Source organism: Myodes glareolus, chromosome 10 (genome assembly GCF_982192425.1).
Source record: "Myodes glareolus chromosome 10, mMyoGla1.1, whole genome shotgun sequence".
Lineage (NCBI taxonomy): Eukaryota > Metazoa > Chordata > Mammalia > Rodentia > Cricetidae > Myodes > Myodes glareolus.
Window position 1 is genome coordinate 25,769,990 of NC_142035.1, and position 24,520 is coordinate 25,794,509.

The 24,520-nt window shown below is 52.1% G+C and overlaps 1 protein-coding gene across 5 annotated transcripts in view; it reads left to right on the plus strand.

Moving 5' to 3' along the window:
• Nol4l (nucleolar protein 4 like) overlaps positions 1 to 22,692 on the plus strand; it is a 120,595-nt gene extending 97,903 nt beyond the window's left edge. For 3 of the 5 annotated variants that reach the window (XM_087911098.1, XM_087911101.1, XM_087911102.1), the window contains 6 exons: positions 10,375 to 10,652; positions 13,113 to 13,298; positions 13,378 to 13,569; positions 13,757 to 13,879; positions 14,189 to 14,390; positions 18,344 to 22,692. In XM_087911098.1, the coding sequence (XP_087767224.1) occupies positions 10,375 to 10,652; positions 13,113 to 13,298; positions 13,378 to 13,569; positions 13,757 to 13,879; positions 14,189 to 14,390; positions 18,344 to 18,561 (1,199 nt within the window). In that variant the 3' untranslated portion in view covers positions 18,562 to 22,692. The remainder of the gene's footprint in view (positions 1 to 10,374; positions 10,653 to 13,112; positions 13,299 to 13,377; positions 13,570 to 13,756; positions 13,880 to 14,188; positions 14,391 to 18,343) is intronic. The other 2 variants (XR_015739041.1, XM_087911100.1) reach the window with 2 other exon arrangements.
• The last annotated feature ends 1,828 nt before the right edge of the window (positions 22,693 to 24,520 follow it).

The window sequence follows — 24,520 nt, forward strand, 5'->3', positions numbered from 1 at the left end:
TGCCCCTCCCAGGTCTCCAGTTCTCCTCTCCCAACTTCTCCTTCTCCACGGGCTCTGAGAGGTATGGGGAAGGACTCAGGCGCTAGCTCTCTTATTTGATATAGGTCCAGACCCTGCCTCAGCTCCTTCCTGCTTGTGTGATCATGAGCAAGTCATTTCCCCTCTCTAGTGGCTGAATAATAATCCTGCGCCTGGGCTGGAGAGATGGCTCATCTGTTAAAAGCACTGGCTGCTCTTCCAGAGGACCCAGGTTCAATTCGCAGTACTCACTTGGAAGCTCCCAACTGTCTGTGACTCCAGTTCCAGGGTATCTGAAATCTTTACACCAAAGCATGCAAAAAGATGAATTATTTAAGGCGGGGTGGTGGTGGTGGTGCATGACTTTAATCCCAGCACTCAGGAGGCAGAGGCAGGCAGATCTCTGTGAGTTCGAGGCCAGCTTGGTACACAAGAGCTAGTTTCAGAACAGACACCAAAGATTTACAAAGAAACCCTGTCTCGAAAAACAAACAGACAAACAAACAAAATAATAATAATCCTGTGCCCACCTTCCTGGGCTGTTGAGGACTGGATGGTGTATGGACACTGGGGAGGGTCATAGGCCAGGCTGGAAGTGAGGTTTTTGGTCCACTGACACCTTTAGGCCTAGAAAGCTGTGGGTAGGGATGGGGGTCGGTGATCAATAAAAGGCCCTCCACCTCTCCCAGTTTATCTGAGCCCTTCTCCAGACTCACTTGGCCCAGTCCTGCTTTCTTGACCTCCTCAGCCCCCAAGGGCCTCTACCTACAGCCATCTTCTTACATGTAGAGTGATGTCTTTAACCCTTAAATCTTAGTATTTGAGAAGCCGAGCCAGAGCTGGTCATGGTGATGCACTCCTGTAACCATAACACTGAAGCTGAGGCAGGAGGATGGATGGTGAAGTGGTGGTGAGCCTGGGCAACATAGCAGTTTTGAGGCCAACTTAAGCTACATAGCAAAGAGCCTTTGTTAAAAGCCAGCTAAACAGCTGGACCAAGACCCTGATGGCAGCTGGGTCTGAGCGCTCACAGCTTCCCTTCGCATCCCAAGTTCCTGACCCATTCCCACCCACAGGTCCATGAAGACCCTGCCTGTTGATTGACAGCTGCTGCATCTTTGGATGGCTCTAGGGACTTGGATTTGAATGGGGGAAGCAAGGGGATGAAGAAAAGACAGATGGACATCAGACCGCTGGAATTGGGTGGTCTGAGCTCTGAGACAGAGACCGCAGCACCCTGGAAGCACAGCACGTTTATAATACATACGAGTTGAACAGAGAGGCGGGGCTACTGCATACAGCTGAACATGGAGGCAGGGTTCGTGGTATTCAGCTTGATCAAGGAGGCAGGGCTAACTAATTTTGGTAGGAGCAGTCTCTGTGTGTGTGTGTGGGGGGGGTGTCTTCGGGCTGTAAACATCGCGGGGCGGGAGAGCTGTGGTGAACATTTTCTGTACATACTGTCAACATTCACACTCAGACCTGGAGGAAGGTTTCCACTTCCCTGAACCTAGCCTGGAGAAGGCTTTGCTGTTTCCTCACGGGTCTGAGACTCTGGAGTCCTTGACATGACTGCGCCCATGTCAGCAGCACACATGCTCTCAGGACTTCCTCTGCTCCCTGTACACAGCCTCTGCCTACCACCCACTCCCAGGCTTGCAGGCGGCTGAGGGGAAGCAGCCAGGTGATGGCATGCCTCCTGTGTGCTGCCACCCAGAGTGATGGGAACTTAGGTGAGTGGTTGCATGGCTAGTAGAGAAAGGGATGAATGAGTGTTGGGGCCAGGCCTGTGCCACCTCTGGTCTTCCCTCCGCCATGGCCACCCTTCATACAGAACAGCACTTACCACAGGTTTGGAGCTCCTGACCCCTACAGCTGAGTCACTGTGGATTCAGTCCTCATGGCTGGATACTGCCCTGGTTACTGTGACATGGAGGAAGGAGTGGTACCCACTACAGCCTCCTGGGATGGCCTTAAAGGGCCTTTGTTTGATATAGGGGGTCTCACTATGCCGTTCAGGCAGGCCTTGAACCCTGAGTCCTTCTCCGGACTTCCTGAGCGCTGGGATTATAGGCCAGTTCCATCACACCCAACTCCTCACTGGGCGTTTTCTCTTTTAAATTATTTTTATTATTTTATGTGTATGAGTATTTTGCGTGTGAGTGTGTGTGTGTGTGTGTGTACCACATGTGAACCTGGTGCCCATGGAATTCAGAAGAAGGTGTCAGATCCCCTGGAACCAGAGGGACAGATGGTCATGAGCCACTATGTGGGTGGTGGGAATTGAACCCAGATCCTCTGAAGAGCAACCAGAGCTCTCTGAACCATCTCTCCAGCCCTGTCTTTCAGCAATATTGGAGACTGCACCTGGGACCTTGTCTTGGTAGACACCATTTACACCCAGTCTATAGCTCCGCTACTGATGGTGGACTTTAAAATGGAGCTTCTCTTCCCCTGTTTGTCTCAGGTCATGTCTTGTGAGACTGGAAGCCAGGCCTGGGCCCTCTTCTCCTCCTGTAAAGCAAGAGCTGTTTGTTTTGATTCAAGGCACCAAACATTTGACCACAGTCTCCGTTAGACTCTCTCTTACCTTACTCCAGGATTTCAGCTCTTCTGGGGATTGTCATGGGCCATGTGGTAATCCTGGGTCACAGAGAGTTTCCCCCAAGCTGCTCTGCAGACAGTGCAGTAGTGTTAGGCTGGGCTAGACCTGGCCTGGGAGACAGCTCCAAGGGGTTCCTTTATCAGAGGATCAGGCAGGGCTTCATCATGCCCTGACCTTGTCTAGGTTACTGGGGCCCCAGGATTCCTGGTAAGGACACTAAGGCAGGACAAGTTTTGGGGCCCAACAGGATGAAGGTTACCTGCTAAACAAAGGGGAGGGAGATCCTGCCCCCTCTCTTTCTCCCTGACCTGGAAGATTAGCCCTGGCCTTGGGACCATCTGGCAGGTGCTAGCCCTGCTATCAGCAGCCATGCCTTATCCAGCCGTACTCAGAGCCCCTCCTCTGCTAGGGTGGCCCTGCTGTGCCATACACACAGGGGCTGGGTAAGACCATACTGGCAGGTACCACCCTGGCCTGAATTGTCTGGGGGTGACTCTCCCAGGAACCAGGAAGTGGCTGGGCCACATTGTCATCATCACCCTGACCTAAGGACTGGGATGCACCAGTCCTAGACCAGCTTCCGGGAGGACAGGAAGGGTTCCTAGGGGCCTGCCAACTCCACATACAAGCTCCCAGGCAGGGCCCTGCCCCATGAATCACTCACACATGGTAGCCTGAAGTGGCGCTGCTTACTCTCAGAACACATGATTTGTGGGGGTTGGTGGTAGCAGACAGTGGGGAGTCTAGCTTAGAGCTTTGCACTTGGAATTGGTATTTATTTCTCATTGTTTGTGCTTGGCCTGCAGCAAGCCGAGCAAGTGGAGGGCCCGGGAGGACAAACCAAGGCTTCCACCCTGGGAGCATATCCTCTGGGAGTAATTTACCAGTGTGTATTGGGAGAATCCTGGGTGGGGGTGGGCTGAGGCATTCTTTGTGAAGCCATCTGGGTGCTGCTGCTCACCCTGGGAGCCTCTGAGCCCTCACTGAGCTGTGTCCTGTAAAGGGGTGTTTGTACTCACAGAGCCTGACACTCAGATCTGGTGCGTACTTGGTGTCCATTCTCACGACAAACGTGGTTTCGGTGCTTAGGTCCCCTGCTCTCTAATACCGTTATCTGTAGCTTGGAACTTCTGGATCCTGGGGTCCCACAGACCTGTGCTGTGGGAGACTTCCTTCACTAGTAGCTGCTGAACATTCAGAAAGGGTTGGTGCAGAGGTGTGTGGCATTCAGGAAAACACACTTGGCTTGGTGGTCTTAGCATGAAAACAGATGTGTTAGTGATTACCTGTTGAGATATGTTGACTGTATTAGGGAAAAGAAACTCAGATTTCCTCTTTGGAAACAGGGTCCGGCTCTGTAATCCTGGTTAGATTTGAACTTCCTATGTGTAGTAAAAGCTGATTCTCCTGCCTCCGCCTCATATAATAGTGGGATCACAGGATTGTATCATTGCAATTGACTTTACAATACATTGTTAAAATTAATGTGTTTGGCTAGCATACGTGAGGCCCTGGTTTCCATTCCTAGCATTGTACAAAAAGCTACCACCAAACCCCAAATAGACCATCACTTCAGTTTCAACTCTGTCTCACGTTTTAAAAAAATATGATGGTGAGCCTCAGCGTTGGTGCCTAAGGAACGAGCCAGAGATGTAAGAATGTCAGTGCACTGTGGAGGCAGGTGCTATGGGTCTAGTGTCAGGATTATGGACTGTGTGTTAGGAAACCTGAGTGGGTCAGTGATGTAGCTCAGTTGGGAAGTGCTTGTTTGGCATTCCCAAAGCCCTGGGTTCCTTCCCCAGCGCTGCAGCAGCTGGGCCTGGTGCTGCTCATCTATAATCACTTGGGAGGTAGAGGCAAGAGGATGGGAAATTCAAGGTCATCCTCAGCTGTACTGCTAATTAATAAAGAACAGCTTGGGATTTGTGAGAGCCTGTCCTAAAAAGGAGGAAGAGTGGAGCCCATGAGGGGTGGGCATGGTATTTCTGACCCCTAAGCCTTATCAGACTGCTTAACCACAGGGAGAGAGCCAGGGAGCCCAAGAGAAGCTGGGTGGCGGCAGAGCCTGAAAACCAAGTGGAGAATATGGGCCTCATGTGGCTGGTCACATGCCCAGTGTGGCTTATCACCTAGGACAGTTGGATCCCTTGGCCCCCATTTGACCCCAGTCCCTCTGCCTGCCTTCAGAGAGCACAGATGGGCGCCAGGAGCTTGATGCTCCTTGGAACTATGCATTATGTAAACACTACCCAGGCCACTGGCCTTTGTCAAAGCAGGCAGGAGTGAGGGATGAGGAGAGCCCTAGCAAGGTGTGTGCCCCTAATTCAGAGGAGTCAGCGTGCCAGCCTGTAGCCCAGAGCTTCCTTCCAGACCTTCAGTGACTCCTGCTTGGCATATACAGCTGGGGGTGGGGGCAGCTGCTGACTGTAGCACTTCACCTTCCCCCTCCTTCCTGGTTCCCAGCTTTTGTGTGTGAATTATTGATACCCCTCCTTGCCCCTGCCTGGCTGCGGCTTTGACCAGAGCCTCACCAAGGGGCCCATGCTGCCTTCAGCCCTGCACCTCTGCTAAAGCAGGCAGCTTGCCTGTGTGCCCAACTTGTAGGTCCTGGTGGCCTTGCCACTTCTCTAGCCTGGCTTGGGGGCTGGTGTGTGTTGCCCACTGGGGAAGGGTACCGCTGGCTGTGGCCCCAGAGCCCAGAGTGGTGATTGGCGGCTTGCACAGAGCTGGGCCTGTGCAGGCTGCAGGGCGCTGGCGCCCACATAAGGGCATTGTTTGCTGAGGTAAAAGGAGTTTTTGTCTCCTTCTGGAGCCAGGACAGAAGGAGGAACAATTTCCCCCATTCATCAGTGATCTCCCATTTGAATAGCAGCACATCACCCCGTTACAGTAGACGGGCATGGCAGGCCTCCCCTGCCCTAGGGCTCTCCAGGCACAGGTGGTGGGCTCTGGGTCCTCCCAGCCAAGGGAGTCACCCTTTACCATTTTTGTGGAAATGGACAGAAGGGTTACATTCCTGCTGCTCCCAGGGTACCTCTCTAGTCTGTTCACGCAGTCACAGGTTGGGCAGCTGTCCCCTGCCAGAGTTGTTCTGGATTCAGGTAGGTGCATGTCCTAGAGGGGACTCTTGGCACAACTGCAAGATGAGGACCAGGTGGGGACGAGAGGGTCACCTGAACCCCTTGTGTTTCTACTTCCAGCTTCAGGTCTGAGTAGGTCCTAAAGAATACCTCCCAGGAGAGGACACAGCCTCAAAAGGGCCGGGACACTAGGGCCTTCAGTGCTGCAGGGCCAGCTGGTTATTTCATGGAGTCATAAAACACTGGAGCCCAAGAGGGCGTCAGCGGCAACTCCCTGAATTGCAGATAAGAAGAGCCTAGGAGGTGGTTGTGCCCAAGGTCAGGCTGAAGTGAGGCCAGCCGGCAGCACTGGCCCAACCCATCATATGCCATCCAGGCATGGGGTTGGGTGCCTCTTGGAGAGTGAGGAAGAATTTGCCATGGGTCAGATACCAGCTGCTGGGTCTCTACCCCCTGTCCCTGAGCCCTGTGGGTTAGGAGGTGAGGCTGTGGCATCCCTGGGTCAGTATTAGCAGCGTTAGGGTAAGTGGGAAGCAGAAAGTCCGGCCCCCAGGCCTGGCCCCTGCCTACCCTAAGTTACTCAGGCAAAGTGGCCTCCAGCTAGTTTTGACAATAAGGAAGCTGTTACTCTCATAACTAGTTTAGGGTTGCCTTTGGTTTAAGGCATAGGTCGATTTTGGAAAGGTTGTGTCAGTCTATCTCTGAACTTCCCCAGGGTGGGCACTCCTAACGGGTAGAAAAAGCTCAGGTCTGACTTTGGTGGATCCAGCTTGGTCATATGGCTTTTACCAGTGGCTGTGATGGGTCATGTTGACTGGTCCGTGCTTATACCCCGAGGAACCCTAGAAGACCTAGCCGTTCTTGTCAGAAGAAGGGGTGTGGCTTACAGGGAAGCAGAAGTGATCCAGGCCTAGCACTAGGGCTCTGCCAAGGCCCAGAGGCAACCTCTCCACAGGCTACAGACACAATAAATGAATGGTACGGCAAGGAGGAGGCTGAGTGTGGTGAAAAATAGGTAAAGAGGTTAGCGTGTCAGTGTGGGGGCTGGGGAGGGGAGGGCTTCCTGACACACAAACCTGTAAGCAAAGCCCTGGAAACAAAGGAACAGGAAGCGGAGGACAAGCTCTGGAGAGCCAGGGACAGTGTAGCAGCAGAGGGAGCAGAAGTACAAGCCACAGTTGGGTGGCAGGCTGAGCTGCAAGTGGAAGGCATGGCAGGAGGCCCTGTGGCTCACTAGGGAAAGGGGGCTGCGGCCACAGCGGTGGGGCCGATGGACAGTGTATCTATCTGTAGGGCCACCTTCCTTGGGATGAAGTCTGCAGAAGTCAGAGCTTGTGCCAGGATGAGTTGGGATAGGCAGGCTCAGAGGCTCCCCGTGGTGGTGATGCTCAAGGGAGCTCTGAAGGAAGGGCAGTGTAGGGTGTGGGCCGGGAGACACTCTCCTGGCTCTTGGTTCCCAGTCTCCTAGGCAGGAGGACTCCTCCCAGGCCTTTACCCTCCCTTTCTTCTTGTGCCCACCTCTGATACTATACTGTTGGGCCCCCTGTTGCCGTCTGGGGACATGGACGCAGGAAGCAGGTGAGAATGACGTAAGAAGGTTTGGGGTGAAATAAGTTTTTGAGTCCCTGCTCCATGCCAGGGAGAGTTGATAAAGACATAAATTCTGTTTTACTGGTGCAAAAGCTGTTTGAAAGAGAAATTGAGGTACAAGGAGAGGTGGCCTCTTTGAGGTCATATAGGTGACATCCACCCTGTCCTTAGCTCCTTTGTTTTATGCTAACACTCGCCAGCCAGTTGGGAAACATGTGCCTGCTGTTAGGTGGCACTGGAGCAGGCTGTAGAAAAAAGGAGCGAGCCCACCAGGTGGAACCCATGTGCTGTGGGACTGTAGAATGTGGGCGTTTGTAGTTGTTCCCCCCTCAGATTGATAGCTTCTCCAAGGTGCAGCATGGGCAGGGGCGCATTGGCTTGCTCAAAACCTTGGGTTTTGTTTTTTTGTTTTTTTCTGGAGGGTTTTGGTGGTGGTGGTAGTGGTGGCGGCGGCAGCGGCGGTGTGTGTGTTAAACTAAATATAAGGTCTCTGGGCTCTGTACTTCAATACTTCAGAATACTATCAGCACTCTTATTTCCCAAACTTTTCATCATGCCAGATAGACGCTGTGAGTTCGCTAAGCATTAGCCTGTTTCCTGTGCAGTTAAGTGGACTCACTCGCTGTTTACCCTCCCACATCTGCACGTGGCATGATGTCCTGTAGGTCCTCCATGTCTCAGCATGTATCTACATCTGCTTCGTTTTAAGGTTGAGTCTTCTATTTTATGGCTAGGTCACACTTTGCCTATTCACTCCTAGTGGCTTTTCAAGGTGCTAATGATGTATACTGGTCACTCTGGGTATTTACATAATAGTATGAGTTTTCAGTCCATGGCCCCAGCAGTTCGCAGGCTCTGGTGTCTTGTGGGCCACATCTACCCAACCACTTTCCTTGCCAGATGGGGAGGGCCCTCTGAAAAACGGAAAGATGAGTACCCCCATTGAAGCTAGTGCTTGTTTTTTTGTTTTTTTTTTTTTTCCTAGCAAGTCAGGCAGCATGAGTCTGGGTCTGTAGCCCAGGTGACAGTGTTGGTAACTTCTCATCATAGCTGATTTTGACCCTAGGTTAAAGCCCTAGGATTGCTGTGTGTGTCCTGGGCAGCTCCAAAACCACATATATGTTGCTTGCTCTAAGCAGGCAGACAAGGGAGTCTACCTCTGTGCCCATGCAGCTGTCCTTAAGCCTGGTGCCTGTGGAGAATGCAGTGGTCGCTGGCATGGTACCTCATCCTTCCAGAGCAAGTGGCCTGAGGTAGGGCAGGAGTAAGAACTGGAAGTGGCTAAGAATAGACAAAGGCATCAAGGTAGGTATTCAGCTTTGTTCTCCAGATCTCAGCTCCTTGAGCCTCTCAGGTGCCAGGTTCTACCATGGTTGTATGGGTGGCACCTAGGATTGTGGCGAGTACCTCCTTCCCAGGTACCCTGAGGCAGGAGAGCAGAGTCAGGCCATGAAAGTCCATTGAAAAGGGCCCAGCTGAACGGCCCAGGACACACAAAGCCCTAACTCAGGCCTGGAGACCCAGTCACGAGGTTGGAGCGTGGACAGTGACAAAGGGAGGCCTGAGCTCTGTAAGGGTGCTGAGGACAGCAGACAGCGGTGCAGAGGTGGGGTCTGACAGCTGCTGAGGAGGTGACACCCACCAGTTACTGGTAAACTTCCTTAAGATGTAGCTGGTCCTCAGGCATGCCCGCACCCTGGCTGTAGTCATCACTGCTCCTGCATTTGGGGTGGGGCCAGCCCACAGTAGGTTCTCAGGTAATCTGTTTTTCGCTGCATCCTTCTAGACTAGTTGCTAGAGATACTGTCAGAGAAAAACCCAGCCCGTTTACGAAGGCAGAGGACTTAGGCAGTGAGGTCTCAGAGATCGGTTCAGGGGCCTGGGATCAAGCTCACAGGATAAAGGGAGGATGCAGCAGTGTAGTCTGGCCCAGATGACCTGCAGCAGCTGAGGGGGTGCCACTGCACCACACTTTCCCCATCCCCCTCTACTCAGGGCCCTGACTGCTTGATGGGCAGACCGGCCCCGCCCTCAGGCAGCTGAGAGGCTAGTGATTGGCTGCTGCACTAGAGCCTCTCAGTCGCCATGGGGACGCTCAGGCGGCACTCATGCCCAGTGCTCAACACTAGGGACTAAATCTTCATAATCTGCTAGCAGTGGGGGTGGGGTCCAGTGCGACCCTGGCCTAGGGAAAAGGGTGGTCCCAGGATATGATCAGGGCTCCCTTTGCCATTCCACCCTTCCCCTTGCTGGGTTTAGCTGCAGAGTCTCCAGGGTACCTAAGCACCATTGGCATCCACATGGGTGCTCACCTGACAGTGACCCCAAGAGGTCTAGAGCAGCTGCTGTGGTCCTAACTAATGAAGCAGGAGGTTGGGACCTGTGGGAAGAGAAACCTGGAATTTATCTAAAAATGGCTATGTCCTTGGAGCATCCTCTGGGTCCTGCAATGCTGCACTCTCCACAGCAGGGGGCTCCCAACTCAAGAAAGCGGGAAGACCCCCTGGAAACAGGAGGTGCAGCCCCCAGACTTGCCAGTTGGCATTGTGCTGTCTGAGGCCACTTGGCCAGGCACAGAGGGTAGAGGTGGGGTGGTGTTCTGTGCATAGGCTGCAAATCTGGCTAGACTCTGTACAGAAAGGCACCGGTAAATAGGGAGCTGGGCATTAGAGCCGTCTCTCCTTTCTTGGGTAGAGGAAGGAGAAATTCAAGGGCCCCTGTGTAGAGGGACATGAAAGTGGGAGAGGAGGCAGTTCTGAGCAGCAAGAAAAGCCAGTCCTGCAACCCTGAAGTGTCTAAGGACCTGCAGTGAGCTGCTTGAAGTAGAGCCTCCCTTGAGCTAGTCTCTGGCATCTGTAGGTTTGGAGGTGAAGAGAAACCTCTATGCTCTACATGGCCACTTAGCTCCTAGTGGCCCCACTTCCTGATCTTGCCTCAGCTCAGGTGGGAAGCCTGAGGCTCAGTGCAGATGGCGGAGGTTCTGGCTAACAGCACAGGTACTGTAAGGCCACCACACCCAGCGGGGCCTCTGGAGACGGTGGATGCAGGGACAGGGCCTCATGGCCAGGGCTCTCATTCCAGACGACTCCTCCTCTGAGAGCGGCAGCGGCAATGGCTCTTCTACCCTGAACCCATCCACTTCGAGCAGCACACAGGGTGATCCTGCCTTCCCTGAGATGAATGGCAACGGTACTGCAGCCCCCATGGACTTCACTGCCACTGCTGAGGATCAGCCGATCAACTTGTGTGATAAGCTCCCACCAGGCACAGCGCTGGGCACACCGTCCTACCCCTCAGATGGCTGCAGCACTGACGGGCTGCGGAGCCGTGTCAAGTACGGGGTAAAGAGCACTCCTGAGGTGTGTGGGGCCGCAGACTGTGCACCTCTGGGTGGTTGGGGGCTGGAGTGAGGTCATACATACTGTAGTGCAGTTGAAACTGAGCAGCCCACGTGTGACATCAGCGCAGGGTAGTGGCTGCGACCATTTTGCCATGGTTTCCTGGAGACACACTGGAATGGCAGATGTGTCCCATACAGGTTTCACTTCTCTGAGAAGTGATGGCTCCTGCCTTGGTGGAGAGATGGCAGGTGATGTCTGTCCCTCTGTCCCAGAGGCTTACTCCCTTCCTGGGACAGTCTGCTGTAAAGAATAGCAGCAAGTGGTTCACGTGGCGCAGAAGTACAAGACATTGCTGAGCATAGGCGTCATGCCTGTAACGCCAGCACTCAGAATTGCTTAAAGCGGGGGGAGGGGGGAAGAGGGGGCTGCAGTCTGAAGCCAACCTAGGCTCTACATAGTGAGTTCCAGGACAGTCTGAGCTACACAGTGACACCTCCGAGGGAGAAAAAAAAAAACACTTAGAAAAGGTTCAGTTATTAAGGTGACCCAAGTTTGATCCTCTGAGCCTGCATAAAGATGGGAGGAGAGAACCCACTCCAGTTGTCCTTTGACTTGCACACACACACACACACCATGGCTGTGTGCTCCTCCCCACTGTGCGCATGCTCTCTCTCTCTCTCTCTCTCTCTCTCTCTCTCTCTCTCTCTCTCACACACACACACACACACACACACACACACACACGCACACACACACACACACACACACACACCTTTTGAAAAGGCAGCACAGACCCCATTCTTCCTGGATCTTCAGTCTGTTGTTCCTACTTTTCAGATGATGCAGAAAAGGGGCAAGCTGTCAGAATGAGGGCTGCAGAACTCCTCCCTTTACCAGGCTGATGTGGGTATAGAGGTGGGCAGAGTGGGTCCCCAACCATGGCCCATAATTCCACACATTGTCCTGGGTCATTAAGGTTTCCTGACAGCAGGTGCCAGCTTTCCTGGAGCACCTCTTCAACCCTGCCACCCTGAACACCTGCCTACTCCCAGCAAACTCTTCTGTCCTTGCCTGTCTCTTTCAGAGGGGTGGGACACAAGCTCAGGACACGATCTAAAGCGACAGAATGGAGTTTTTGGTACCACATGTGTAGCACAGTCATGGGGACCAAGGGAGAAGAGAAGTAGGTCCAGGAACCAGAGAGAGCAGCTGTTTCAGGGTGGAAGCAGGGTTTGCTTGGCAGAGCCCTCGAGCTAGCCACTGCTCCCAGGGCCATATGGCACAAGGGTGGCACTGAGAGCTCCTACAATTTTCTTATTTGCTCTGGCTCTGGCAGAGGTTCAGCTAAAGAATCACTTGCCGATCTGACATGTCCATGGCACCAGAATGCAGCCCTATGCCCTGCATGTGTTTTGACTCCACACTTCTGTTCTGGAGGGCTGGAGTTCTGCCTCTGTAAGTCTTTGTATGGCAAGCGAGAAGGGCCTGAGGACCAGGCACCAGGCCACGTGTGTCTTTGTTAAGTTCAGCAACAGGTCCTTGTAGGCCAGACTGTGGCCACCATCACAGTGCCTGACTACAACTGTGTGTCCTCCTGAGCCCAACCTTCCCACCACGCTAGTGCCGGTCAGGACATGCCACAGATGCAAATGACAGGAGCCTCGAACCAGGGCTCTGTGGAGTATTGTGGAGCTGGGGCACAAGGGGCAAGCTAAAGCTGGGAAGCAGGAGAAAGCAGAAGCCATAGTCTGAGGAGGAACAGGCAGTCAGTGCAGGCTTCAACCCAGAAGCACAAATAGGTCCTAGCACACAGAAGGGAATCCTCTTTGTGACCACCTTTCCTATTGTCTGAGTCAAAGAATGTGGGTGGGAGCAGAGTGCTTCCCCATTCAAGGTCAGGCTGCACAAGGCAGGCCCTCCTTGAATACCTGCTTTCCCAGGACTTAGAGTAATCTCTTGGGAGATAGGCAAAAACAGCCCAGCCTTAGAGCTGGGGACTGCGCCCTGCTTCATGCCCCCCCCCCCCTTCCCAGCCCATCTGTTCCTCCCGACAGACAGTACATTCGCTGCTCTGATGGCAGCTCCCCTGTCAACTCAAGGCTGCAGTCCCTTGGGGATCCAGGAAGAGCCCTGGGAGCCCCGACAGATCCTGGCACACAGAAGAGGCTGTCTTCTTGTCTCCTTCCCTCAACATGGCAGGTCCTGATGTGGACACTGCCGCCACACTTTACCCATGGCCTCCAAGAGGCAAGGCCCTTGTGTGCTGTTGCAGTCAGGCCTCCTGGCCGTAGCCCAGGGACACTGCGGGCAGAGCTGGTCTTCTCGGTTCATAGTGGGAGGCAGGGTTAACTTGCGGAGGGGCTTGCAGCTAAGACTCTTGTGGCAGCTGGAGGAGCTCACCAGCCTGGTCCCTAAGCTTAGCATGAGAGACCAAGTAGGCAGCCTTCTGATATGTCTCTGTCTCTTGCCCTGTTTCAGTCTCCCCCCTACAGCTCTGGAAGCTATGATTCCATCAAGACTGAGGTCAGTGGCTGTCCTGAGGACCTGACAGTGGGCCGGGCCCCCACAGCAGATGATGACGATGATGATCATGATGACCATGAGGACAATGACAAGATGAATGACTCAGAGGGCATGGACCCTGAGCGGCTCAAGGCCTTCAATGTGAGTACCAGGCAGGGCTGGTGAGACAGGGATGAGTCTCAGGCAAGGCCAGCTCCTCCCATGGCCTGTGTCTCCCTAGATGTTTGTGCGGCTGTTTGTGGATGAGAACCTGGACCGCATGGTGCCCATCTCCAAGCAGCCCAAGGAGAAGATCCAGGCCATCATCGAGTCCTGCAGCCGGCAGTTCCCCGAGTTCCAGGAGCGGGCCCGCAAGCGCATCCGCACATACCTCAAGTCCTGTCGTCGCATGAAGAAGAACGGCATGGAGATGGTGAGCGTCTCCTCCCGGCCACCCTGGCTGACACCAGCACTGTTCTCCAGACCCCTTTACCCTAACTTCTCAGTAGGCCTATTTCACAGATGAGGAACACAGGCCCAGACACCTGCTTTGCCATACCCTGACCCTGACCAGGGCCGTTCCAGCCTAAACACCAGTTCTGTGTCCCTTCTGCCTGCAGACCAGACCCACTCCTCCCCACCTGACCTCAGCCATGGCAGAAAACATCCTAGCAGCTGCCTGTGAGAGTGAGACGAGAAAAGCAGCTAAAAGGATGCGCCTGGAGATCTACCAGTCCTCACAGGTACGCGTTCGTGCTGTACCAGGGAACAGAGGCCATTGGCCATTGCACACACACCTGCAGTTGGGTGTGCAGCGAGGTGGGAGGGCAGCTGTCACATAGTCCTAGACTGATGGCACCGTGGGGGCAGAAAGGATGGAGTCAGGGGAGATCCCTGGGGTAAGATGCCAAGGAAAGAGAACCAGCAGCATCCCCAGGTCACGTCATTGGGTCCCAGGAACCACAGGACTGTGCTCTGCCTACCACGTGTCAGGGACAGTGCCTAGGCTTGCTGTGCCTCGGGTTCCCCAGCACTGTCCTCCTCCTTTGCAGGATGAACCCATAGCCCTGGATAAGCAACACTCTCGGGACTCCACCGCCGTCACCCATTCCACCTACTCACTGCCAGCCTCTGCCTACTCCCAGGACCCTGTGTACGTCAACGGTGGCCTCAACTACAGCTACCGTGGCTATGGGTCCTTGAGCAGCAACCTGCAGCCCTCTGCTTCCCTCCAGACAGGAAATCACAGTAACGGTAAGTAGGGTTAGGCCTGTTCTCCAGATATGCCTAGTGTGGTCTGCACAGTAGCCCTTGGGAGGAGAGGGGCGATGGCTCGGATTCGCTGTTAGCAGCCAGTCTTCAGATGAGGTCAGGAAAACCTTGACTCCCTTCTCATCTCTAATGGCATTGCCTTTGCCAGTCACTGCAAGTGCCCATCTTTGGTTCACTCCCTGAAAGTCCCCTCTCTGTGAGTTGGTCGCAGAGCCAGGATCTGACCCAGCCTTAGCCCGTCCATCCATGGAGCCCCCATTTAAGTCATCTTGGTGATTGTTAGACATTGGGTTCCTCTGCTCCATACCTAAACTGGGCAGCTTGGCAAGTGCTTCCCAGGAATCTGTGGTACAGGTGCTACACCTGGCAGTGGGAGGATGGCAGAGACAGACAGATACCTCCTACACCTCCTGTAGCATTAGGTATTGTTTTATATGGGAGTGGAACAGGCATTCAACCCTTCACCAACAGGCACAGTGTGGTCAGGGGATGTCGGGCTCTGCTGGGGTTGGGAGTTCCTAGGCTTTAAACACAGAAGACCTGGCCTCCATCGTCTTGTTGTAACCCTGTGATGAGAATGTTTCTAGGGCCAGGGCAGGAGGCAGAGGCAGTATGCATCAATATTATTCAGGGGCCAAGGACTGAAGGAAGTTGAAGACATCATGTTGCTACTGAAGGGGGCAGGAGGAAGAAAAGGCACTTGCTGGCAGGGGAGCTCAGGGTCTAGGAGTCTAGGATTGTCCCTGAGTAGCAAGGGGGAGAGCCAGTTCCTAGCCCTGGGAGAAAGCCTAAGCCATCTCCACCCACCCCTTGCTCCACACCTTCATGCTTACTGTGCTCCAGAACTGGAAGGAAGTGCTAGTGTCTGGAAGGTCCTTGATTGGGCTTAGCCTCTCATCCCTTCTTATGCATCTTAACCTAAATCCCCAGAGCCAGGCCAGAGTGGCGCACACCCCAGGTAGAATGGCTGATCAGAGTCACTCTCCTTCCAGCCCCATTGCTGGAGTATCTGAAGTGGGTTTCAGGATCAGGGAGGTTAGAATTGGGGATTGAGGTAGGAATGACCTGGTGGCCAGTCATGCCCAGGCAGTACATGCAAAGTCTCCACCTGGTACACGCAGCATGGCCCGTCTTGGGACTGCAACTGTGGTGGCTCCCTGGCCTCTCAAGAGGGTGTGGGTCTTGAAAGACATGAGTAGCAGCCAGAACTGAGATCAAGGGGTAGCTGTCTGCCCCATGTAACCTATCTCTGAACATGCTGGCTCCTTAGAGCTGCATAGGACCAAGATCTGACCATTTTCCTCCTTGGCGGGAACAGCCTTGACCTGCGAGCACAGGTGGCTCCAGTGGTTGGGGAAAACAAGCAGTAGCTACTGTGTCACACAGCCATCCCTCCCACCGTCCTGTTCAGTCAGAGCCTTTCACATGACTGTTTGATGCAGGTTGGACCCCACAATAGCTATGCCAGTGGCTCATCCTCCCTACTTTGCTCATGTTGTCTCTTGGAGGTAGGAATGAGCTTAGATAGAACCAGACCAGGCTCCTTGGGCCTGGGGTGCTAGGAAGCTTGTGCCCACACTAATCCCGTAGGGGCCACCAGCAACCCAAGAGTCTGGCTGTAACCAGAGCCTACATAGGGATGGTCCAGGTCATATAGGCTACAGGAAACAGGGATGGGGAGGGGTGGGAGAGCTCTCTAAGCAGCCATGTACAGTGAGCTGAGATTTGGGAATTGGAGGGGGGGGGCCTGGGACCACATCTGACTGTGGCAGGTGGTGCCCTTTGATACCCTGGACATTGCCTAGACCAGAGACAGCCAGAAGGAATCAAACCTCTCGCATCCCTTTCGGGTCCTGCACTTGGGATGTTGAAAAACTAGCAGAGGCTACCAACATGGAAGCCAGTCATCTGATTGGTTCTGTTTCTGCAGCACACAGCCCTTCTCCTTCTTCCTGTGTTTGATTATAACACACCTAACTGTTCTGTCTTCTCAGTTCCAAGAGCATTGTTATTTATTCATTTGTATTTTTATTGATTTGTTTATTTGTTTGAGACAGGGTTTCTCTGTGTAACAGTTCTGGCTGTCCTGGGACTCACTCTATAGACCAGGTTGGCCTTGAACTCAGAGATCTGCCTGCCACTTCCTCCCGAGTGCTGGGATTAAAGGCGTGTGTCACCACTGTTTGGCTATTTATTTTTGTGGTGCTAGAAATTGAACCCAGAGTAGCTATTTCACCACTGACCACATCCCCAAGGAAATTTTTTTTTGGCAAACCATCCACATTCTCTGGTTAGAGGCAAAAAATAACTTTACAAACTGTTCAAATCACAGATGCCAACTTCTTTTCCCAATCAGGGGCTGCACCAACTTCCTTTTAGCAACAGTTGTTTCCAAAATTTATCACCAGACGTTCCTTCTAGTCTAGAAGTCTCCAAGACAAAGGTTTTGTCCATCTCTACAGTGTAAACTCAGCACTACAGTGTAAACTCAGCAATGAACAAGCCTGGCCTTCAAAACCTACAGGGAAGTAGAGACATGTTGATGCCCAGAGGAGCATCTTGTAAGACAGCCTCCGAGAATAAAGGATGAGGGCAGGCAGGGGACTCAGGGCAACAGGCAGGAAAAGGAGCTGCCTAGGGTGACAGGCTCGTCAAGTGCCTGGTCTGTCATCCCCAGCCCTCTTCTTTGCTTATTTTCTTGATAAATATCTACAAGGCTTCTCAAGCTCCTAACACTTCCATGTCTCCTGGGAGTCTATTCCAAAAGTCCCAGGCCTACTGAGCAGTCTGTCCTGGTGGGCCCTGCAGCTAGTCCTCTCACCAGCTGAAAAGCCTGTCCACTGGGCTGTCTGCTTTCTCAAGCTTCATGGAACCTCCTGTTCCCCAGAGGCTCCTTGCTTTGCTTTGGAATTTGAAGTTTGGAGGAGCGAGGGGGCAAAGAAAGACTTGAGCACACACCTACTGAATTCCAATGTTGCAGCCCACCCCATGGAGCTGCTAAGGAGAGGCAAAGAGGTGGCTTGTGGTGGGTGCCCTTGTCCCCAGAGCTTTGAAGAACTTGGGCTCCTTTGCTGCCACAGTTGGCCAGTAGAGGGCAGACAACAGACAGTTTCTCCAGAAATCCTCTTTGGGTCCTGTGGTTTCTGTTTCGTCAGCTCCAGCAGCACCAGCCTCCTCACTTGGGACAGAGACCTCCTCAGAGGAAGAGGAGCTGAGGCTCAGCAGACCTCGCCCCTCCTCCATCCATAAGCACCTACAAACCCTCGAGGGGAGGGGTGCTGCCTAAGCTGTGATGATGGCTATTCACGGCCTCACTGTAACATGTGCTGTGTTGTATGCCTCCCCTCTCAACTGTCCTTTTTTTTTTTTTTTTTTGAGAAATGGCACATGCACCTTGCTGTCCCCCAAACATACCAACAGCTCTTTCTCACAGTGCCTATAGTACAGTTCCTTCCTGGGGCTATTATTGCTGTTCCAACCTTGACCACTACCTGGGAGAAGCAGGAGTCAGGAGTTAAAGGCATGCATGCTTCTTTGTCTCCAGGTTGCCTTTCTTGTCTGAGGACCAGAGCTGGGATTGTGTCTGGCAGGAGTCCTCAAAAGATAGTGAAAGGCATGTATAGAGGCCAGAAGCTAGGTTGGAGCCCTGCTGTGCCTTATGCCAAAGCCTGATGCATGCCACCCCATTCCTAAGGCAGATTTACTGTCCACACATTTGCCATGTGAACTTTGCCGTCATATGGTTGCCAGTGAGGTTCAGCCTAGAATCCTTGTGTAAAAGCCCTGTTCTAGATACTGGGATTACAGCCGTCAAATAGACCAGGGTCTCCATCTAATGCTATGCCCAACCACAGGGAACCCTTCCCAGATACAGGCAGAGACTTCTATTTTCTTTAAAATTTATGGAGTCTAAAACCATCTTTGCATCTCCACAGGGCCCACAGACCTCAGCATGAAAGGTGGGGCCTCTACACCCACCCCTCCCACACCCACCCCTTCCAGCAACAGCACCAGCAGGACCATGCCCACGGCTCAGCTCAGCCCCACAGAGATCAGCGCTGTGCGGCAGCTCATCGCCGGCTACCGAGAGTCTGCAGCCTTCCTGCTGCGTTCTGCGGATGAACTGGAAAATCTCATTTTACAGCAGAACTGACCCCGCTGGCCCCCAGAATGCACCAGGGAAGGAGGCTGTCCCAGCTTGGACCCAGCTTCCTGCCTCACCAGTTGGTACATTGTTTTCTGAAAGAGGTGGGACCCAAAAGAGCTGTTTCTAGCCACAGTCCAAGCATCTGAGACTTTGGGCACAAGGACACTTTTTTTTCCCTTTTCCTTTTCCTTATTTTTTTTTTTTTTTTTTTTTTTTTTTTTTTTTTTTTGGAATTTCACCACACGGGTGCTCTGACCTGCTTGGAAAGAGGCCAATGGGGCAGCTCTAGAAGGATTGGGCTCCCCTGACAAGGCACAGGGGCTGCAGCTCTACTTAGAATTCATCTTCATGGACCCTGATGTTAGAACCCCCATCCCAATAATTACCTTTGAAGTCTTAGGTGAGCAGAATTGCATATTTATTGAGAAGAGCAAACGTGGACCCTTTCTTCCTCTCCCCTTAGTAATTTATTTTTCTGAAATGGATTCTTTTGTGTTTGTACAGATTGCCAGTCTGTGTCTGTCTGATCAGAAGGATGTACCCCTGTACCTAACATTCCATATCACTACACTGACGTGGGCTGGAGGCCAGCAGTTAGGCACCAGCTCGCTGTTGGAGTGCCCAGCACCCCTGGGAAGGCTACCACACTCCACTAGGCTATCTTGTTGCAGATCCCAGTGCTGCCACAGGGACACTGCCAGGAACTGCCAAACAGGAGGACCTCACCCGCACCCACTGCAAACAAAAGCCCCCACCCATCCTCCAGAGTTCCAGTCACACGGTCACCTGTATTCTACCTCACACTCCAGCGTGGGCTTTTCCAGGATGTGCTCCAAGCGTGTTCTGAATGGCTGTCTCCCCAACTCCCACACAATGTATCTATCTGCATCAGACCGAGGGAGGGGCTTGGCCCTACAAACCAGCAGCTTGCCATTGCCTGGCTCTTAGAGATCTTGGAAGGATGCAGTGCCGGGAGCTGGTCAAGGACCCAGGTCTGATGAGCACAGGCCTCAGCCCCAGATAACCTGCTAGAAGGGCCACTTCTTCAGGGCCAGCTCTCTGTCAGGCACCTGTGTGCCCCAGGGTGGACTGTGCTTCCACCCTCACCTCATGGTGGGAGTAAAGGGGTCAGACCATCGGTGCAAGTGGGGGAGCTACTTGTGTTCTCCTAGGACCAGACTTTCTTGTGGAAAGGCCTGTTCTCTAAGAAACCCAAGTCCCTGGAGTGTGACAAGGGACAAGAAAAAGCTGACCTGGTTTCCTTCCTTCCTGATAGGCACTTCCTCTTGCTCTGTGCAATACCTACCAGTGCTGCTAAAACCAGGGATTCACCTAGACCTCAGCAGGCCAGGGGGCCTCTCCCTCAACACTCCGTAGCCATGACAGCAGCACTCTGCTGCCTGCCCCTGCCCAGAGCTGGCAGAAGCCCTTTTGCCTTTCCTCCCTCAGAGCAAGGAGGCCTCAGGGGAGCCAGGGCTGCGTGGACACTAGGATAACCACAGAAAGCCACTCTCGATCCCAGAGCAGGTGCCCCTTCCCAAACAGGTGGGCAGGCAGTGCAGTGCAGATTCCCTACCTGTTCAGATTCAGGGCTGCCAGGCAGGGCTCCTCACCCTGCACATTTCCTCCCTGGGGTTAAATGTGGTCTTTCATATGGCCTCCAATGCCTACCCAGCCACACCACCTCTGCCTTCATGTGCCCGCTCACCAGGCCTCTGGACTGGGCCAGGACACCTGAGCCCCCTTCGTACAGCACAAGCTCCAGTGCCCAGGGCCTCCCCACAGCTGGCCGACCATATGCCCAGTTCCCCACCTGCTCAGTAAGACTCCTGGATGTTTGAATTTGTGTAAATATTTATTTTTGTGTGTGAATACTACAAAGTAATCAGATCTTTTGCAAAATGTTACCCCCGGCAATTTGTGAAAATATTAATGTTAAAAATTGGCAGAGACAATCGCCGCCCTAGAATTTCTGGTATCAATTACTTACCATGTCATTTCTGCTCCCAGAGGCAGTACCCAAGCTAGACACAAATGGTTTGCATTTCTGGAAGACGAGAGAAGAGACTAGGCAGGGACTCAAGAAAGAGCATGATCTGTAGACCTTAAGTGGTGTTTCCTAAGTGCAAGCAGTCTTGATCAGTCACCATAGCTACTGTCTTGAGCAGCCACCAGCAGCCTGCTCCCAGAGTATGGTGTAAGCATAGGTTCTACGTGTTTTCAAGAAAAGCAGAACCAGTGCCAGTGCTGATGGCTTCCAGAGGGACTGCAGGACAGTGGATGCTGTCATACTGATCTGGACTTCTTCCCAGAGAAGCTGTCCCCAAAGCCTCAGAGACAGCCATATCAGGAGCAAGTTAATATGGACACAGGATTCTATTACCTAGTTCAGTCAGGGGACTTGTTCTGTTTTACTTTTGTTTTAAAAGATGCAGCTTCAAGTCTTCCCCTTCTGACTTGGGCCTGCCTTTTCCCAGGGGAGCTCCCCAAAGCCCTGCCCTACAGCCACTCCAGGCTGGTGGAAGGTTTAGCATGAAGTAATCATCGGTGATCTCAAGTGAAATGGAAATGCACTGTAGGATACACCAGTGCCAGAGTCCTTGCAGGGCAGATCCTGCAGGTGTCAAGAGAAGTGGTGGATGACCTGTGATGTGATGGTGTACACAAGAGCAGTGATGGTGTACATGGCCTTTTCTCGCACCACTCAAATGGGCAGCTTATTCCCAAGGATGGTGTTGGGGAGGGGCAGGCAGAGCTAGGAGGGTCTTAGAGGACTTGGAACAGATGGAACCCATCTGTCCTCCCCTATTCTCAAGGGCCACATATGACTCCACAGGTGGTTATAGGATTAACTACCAGTTCATTCTCAAAATGCTGCTTTGATCTCAGAGGGTTGATACTTTTAATTTGTAATTTTTTGTAAAACTTTTTACAAGATAGTAAAGTATTTCACCAGAATACCAGTTTCAATCCGTCCGTGGTCTGATTTTTATATAATTTAGTGGTGCTTTAGAAACTTTGTTTTGTTGTTTCTGAGCTCAACAGCTCGATCCTCTCTTGCCTGTATCTACCTAAGACCAATGTGAACCTTTGTATTTTGCTCCTAATTTTGGACTCAGTGGAAGTGTACTGTTTACATGTACAGACGCCCCATCCCTGTGTGTTCTGCAAGACGCGTGCTCGAGGAGGAAGATGCACCTCACTAGCTCATCTGCTTAGCAAAGCCACAAAGCAAAACCTCTCACTTTGTACCCGTTTCCACCTAAAAACAAAACCCTACACCACCTTGAACTCAGATTTGCCAACACACTCTGCCTGGTGGATGCCCTGTGCCTCTATCATGTGTTCACTTAGGAGAGGAATCAAGATAGCACCTTCTGTCCGCTGGGTATGGGCTAGCACACAGGAGACAGCAAGGCAGGACTTCGCTGCCCAGCTCTTGGGGGAAGTTCTTTGGGCAGCAGGCAATAGAAGGTCAAGAGGACTCATGGGTCTTCGGGAGCAAGCCAGGCAGGATTTAGGGACAACACAAGAAGTCATCAATCTGCTGGCATAACTGAGATACATTTTGGAAGAGCATAAATTCCATGTCAGGTGAGACTGTGACTTTCAGTGCAGATGGTACAAGCACTTCTTCAGGGTTCCCATCACCTCTGGGGAGGGTCAGGGGCTCCAGACAGTAAGCATAAGGCACTTACCGCAAGCAGTGGATGGCACCAACTTTTAAAGGTGACTTTATTAATCAATGGTTTCACCGCTAAATTATATTTTTACAGATATGCACCTATGCAACTTAATGTGGCTCTTCTAAGCAGGTGAGGACCTCCTCCTCAATGCTCTATAAAGTGTTTGTGTTCTGTAGAGTTCCCAGTAAATGTGGCTTAATACTTTAATTCTTAGGATGTGTCTTTCTACGTGATGCGGCTACTAAATTCTGTTTTGTTTGTGGAATGACTAGCACAGGCCGATGCCCTCTTTCCCTCACTTACCAGAAGACCAATGAGCTGTTAATGAGCGGTTATCTCCATGGTATTACTGCTAAATGCACTGATGTCATAAGTATGTGGAACCCTTTTCCTTTTGAAACTGTGTATCATATACCAGACTGAATCTACTTAATAAACACTGAACAACAAACCCAGAGCTGAGCTTTGCCTGTGTCCCACCTCCAGCAGCACTGTCAACCTCTCTTGGTCCTTCTGAATCTAGTCTGGAGACATCTTCCTACCAATAGAGTTCACCTTTCCCTAGCTAATAGTGGGCTCACAGGCATACATCATCAATAGGTTTCCATTTTGGCACCCAGCCTGTTGGAAAGGGAGGGAAGGGTACTTCTCTACTGTGCCGAGCACTGGTGGCAGGTCTCCTGCCATGCAGTCAAGTCTCACAGTCACCTTGTTCCCCCTAGAGGGCTACGCAGCAGAGGCACACTCACACGTTTCCTAAGTTCAGGATGTAGCTGCAGCTGTGTGACAGCAAGGCCTGTGCCCTCTCCTGTTAGGCAGGTGCCAGGCCAGCTGACTGAATCTGAGTTCACAGCAACCCCCAAAGAGCCTGGAAAACTCCTAGTCCTCAGCATTCAGTAACCTGACATCCAATTCTAGGCAAAACCCTAATCCTACCTTGAAAGAAAACAAAAGGCCACTTTCCCTAGGATTTGCTTTTTTTTTTTTTTTACCCTATTAGTCATTTTTAGGTTAAGCTTTTAGGAATCGTTACAGGAAGATGGCTGGGAACAAGTTAATTATCATGAGCTTGAAGGAAATTTTGAATGCAGAAGTTAAAAGCAAAATTTTTACTATCAAACTGCAGATAAAAGCAGGTTTTTGTTTTGATTTTTGAAACAGGATCTACAGAGCCCTAGTTGTCCTAGAACTCTTATGTCGACCAGGCTTGCCCAAAGACTATGATTAAAGGTATGCCCAGCACACCTGGCTACGTTACCAGTTACTAAAGCATAAATTCTGTGAAGCAGCCAAATGCTCACGTTAATGGCTGAGCAAGCAGTTGAGGGTTGCAAGCAGTCTGCAACCCTCACCGACTACACACCTGAGCTGTGCAGATAGGGTTAGGTATGGCATGGCCTAAGATATGCCTCCTCACCTCATCCTTGCCAGACATGGGTGCCAACGGCCAGCAAATCCTCAGTAATGCCAAGGAAAGTTCCCATCCTGCCAAAACTACTGTTGAGATTCACTAAGGGACCACAAAAGCCCCACGACTTTGACAGTACCTAAGAACAAGATCGTGCAGAGCCTCGTGGCTTCTCAGCCATCAGAAAACACTTACCTCCCCAGTAAGGCTGCTACTCCTCAGTACATAGGAATTCCAGGGGAAGCAGCTGGAGTACAGAAAACACTGGATCGTTTTCTTGCTTCTTTAGGTGGTACATCAGACCTCACTGCTGTCAACAGTTGACATAGGACATCATCAAATGGGAAATGCCATCCTAAGCAGTGACAAGTTCACTTAATACTGGCAAATCTTCCCTTCATCCACTCGGGAAGAACACACATGTTGTCCTTTTAAATTACCTGGAATGCCTCAGTAGAGGGGTAGCCTAGCATGCACAAAGCTCTGGGTTTAATCACCAGTACCCACATAACATGGTGAGTGGTCCATGTCTAGCACTTGGGAAGTAGAGGCAGGACCAACCCTGGGAAAAGAGATCCTTTGAAAAATATAATACCACTGGGTGGTACAAGCCTTTAATCCTAGCACTCAGGAGGCAGAGGCAGGCAGAGGGATCTTAGTTGACAGCTATCCTGGTCTATACGGTGAATTCCAGGCAATACAGAAAGTCTCTATTTGAGACCTTATCTTAAAAAGCCAAAAACACCCCTCAAACACAATGAAACGAAAGCAAAAACACATGGGTGAGCACAGTACTTAGAAAATCTTTCAGTCTTTGCAAAGGTCTATCTCCCTCCAACCCTTATATGAATTCAGTCTAATTAGGCTTACC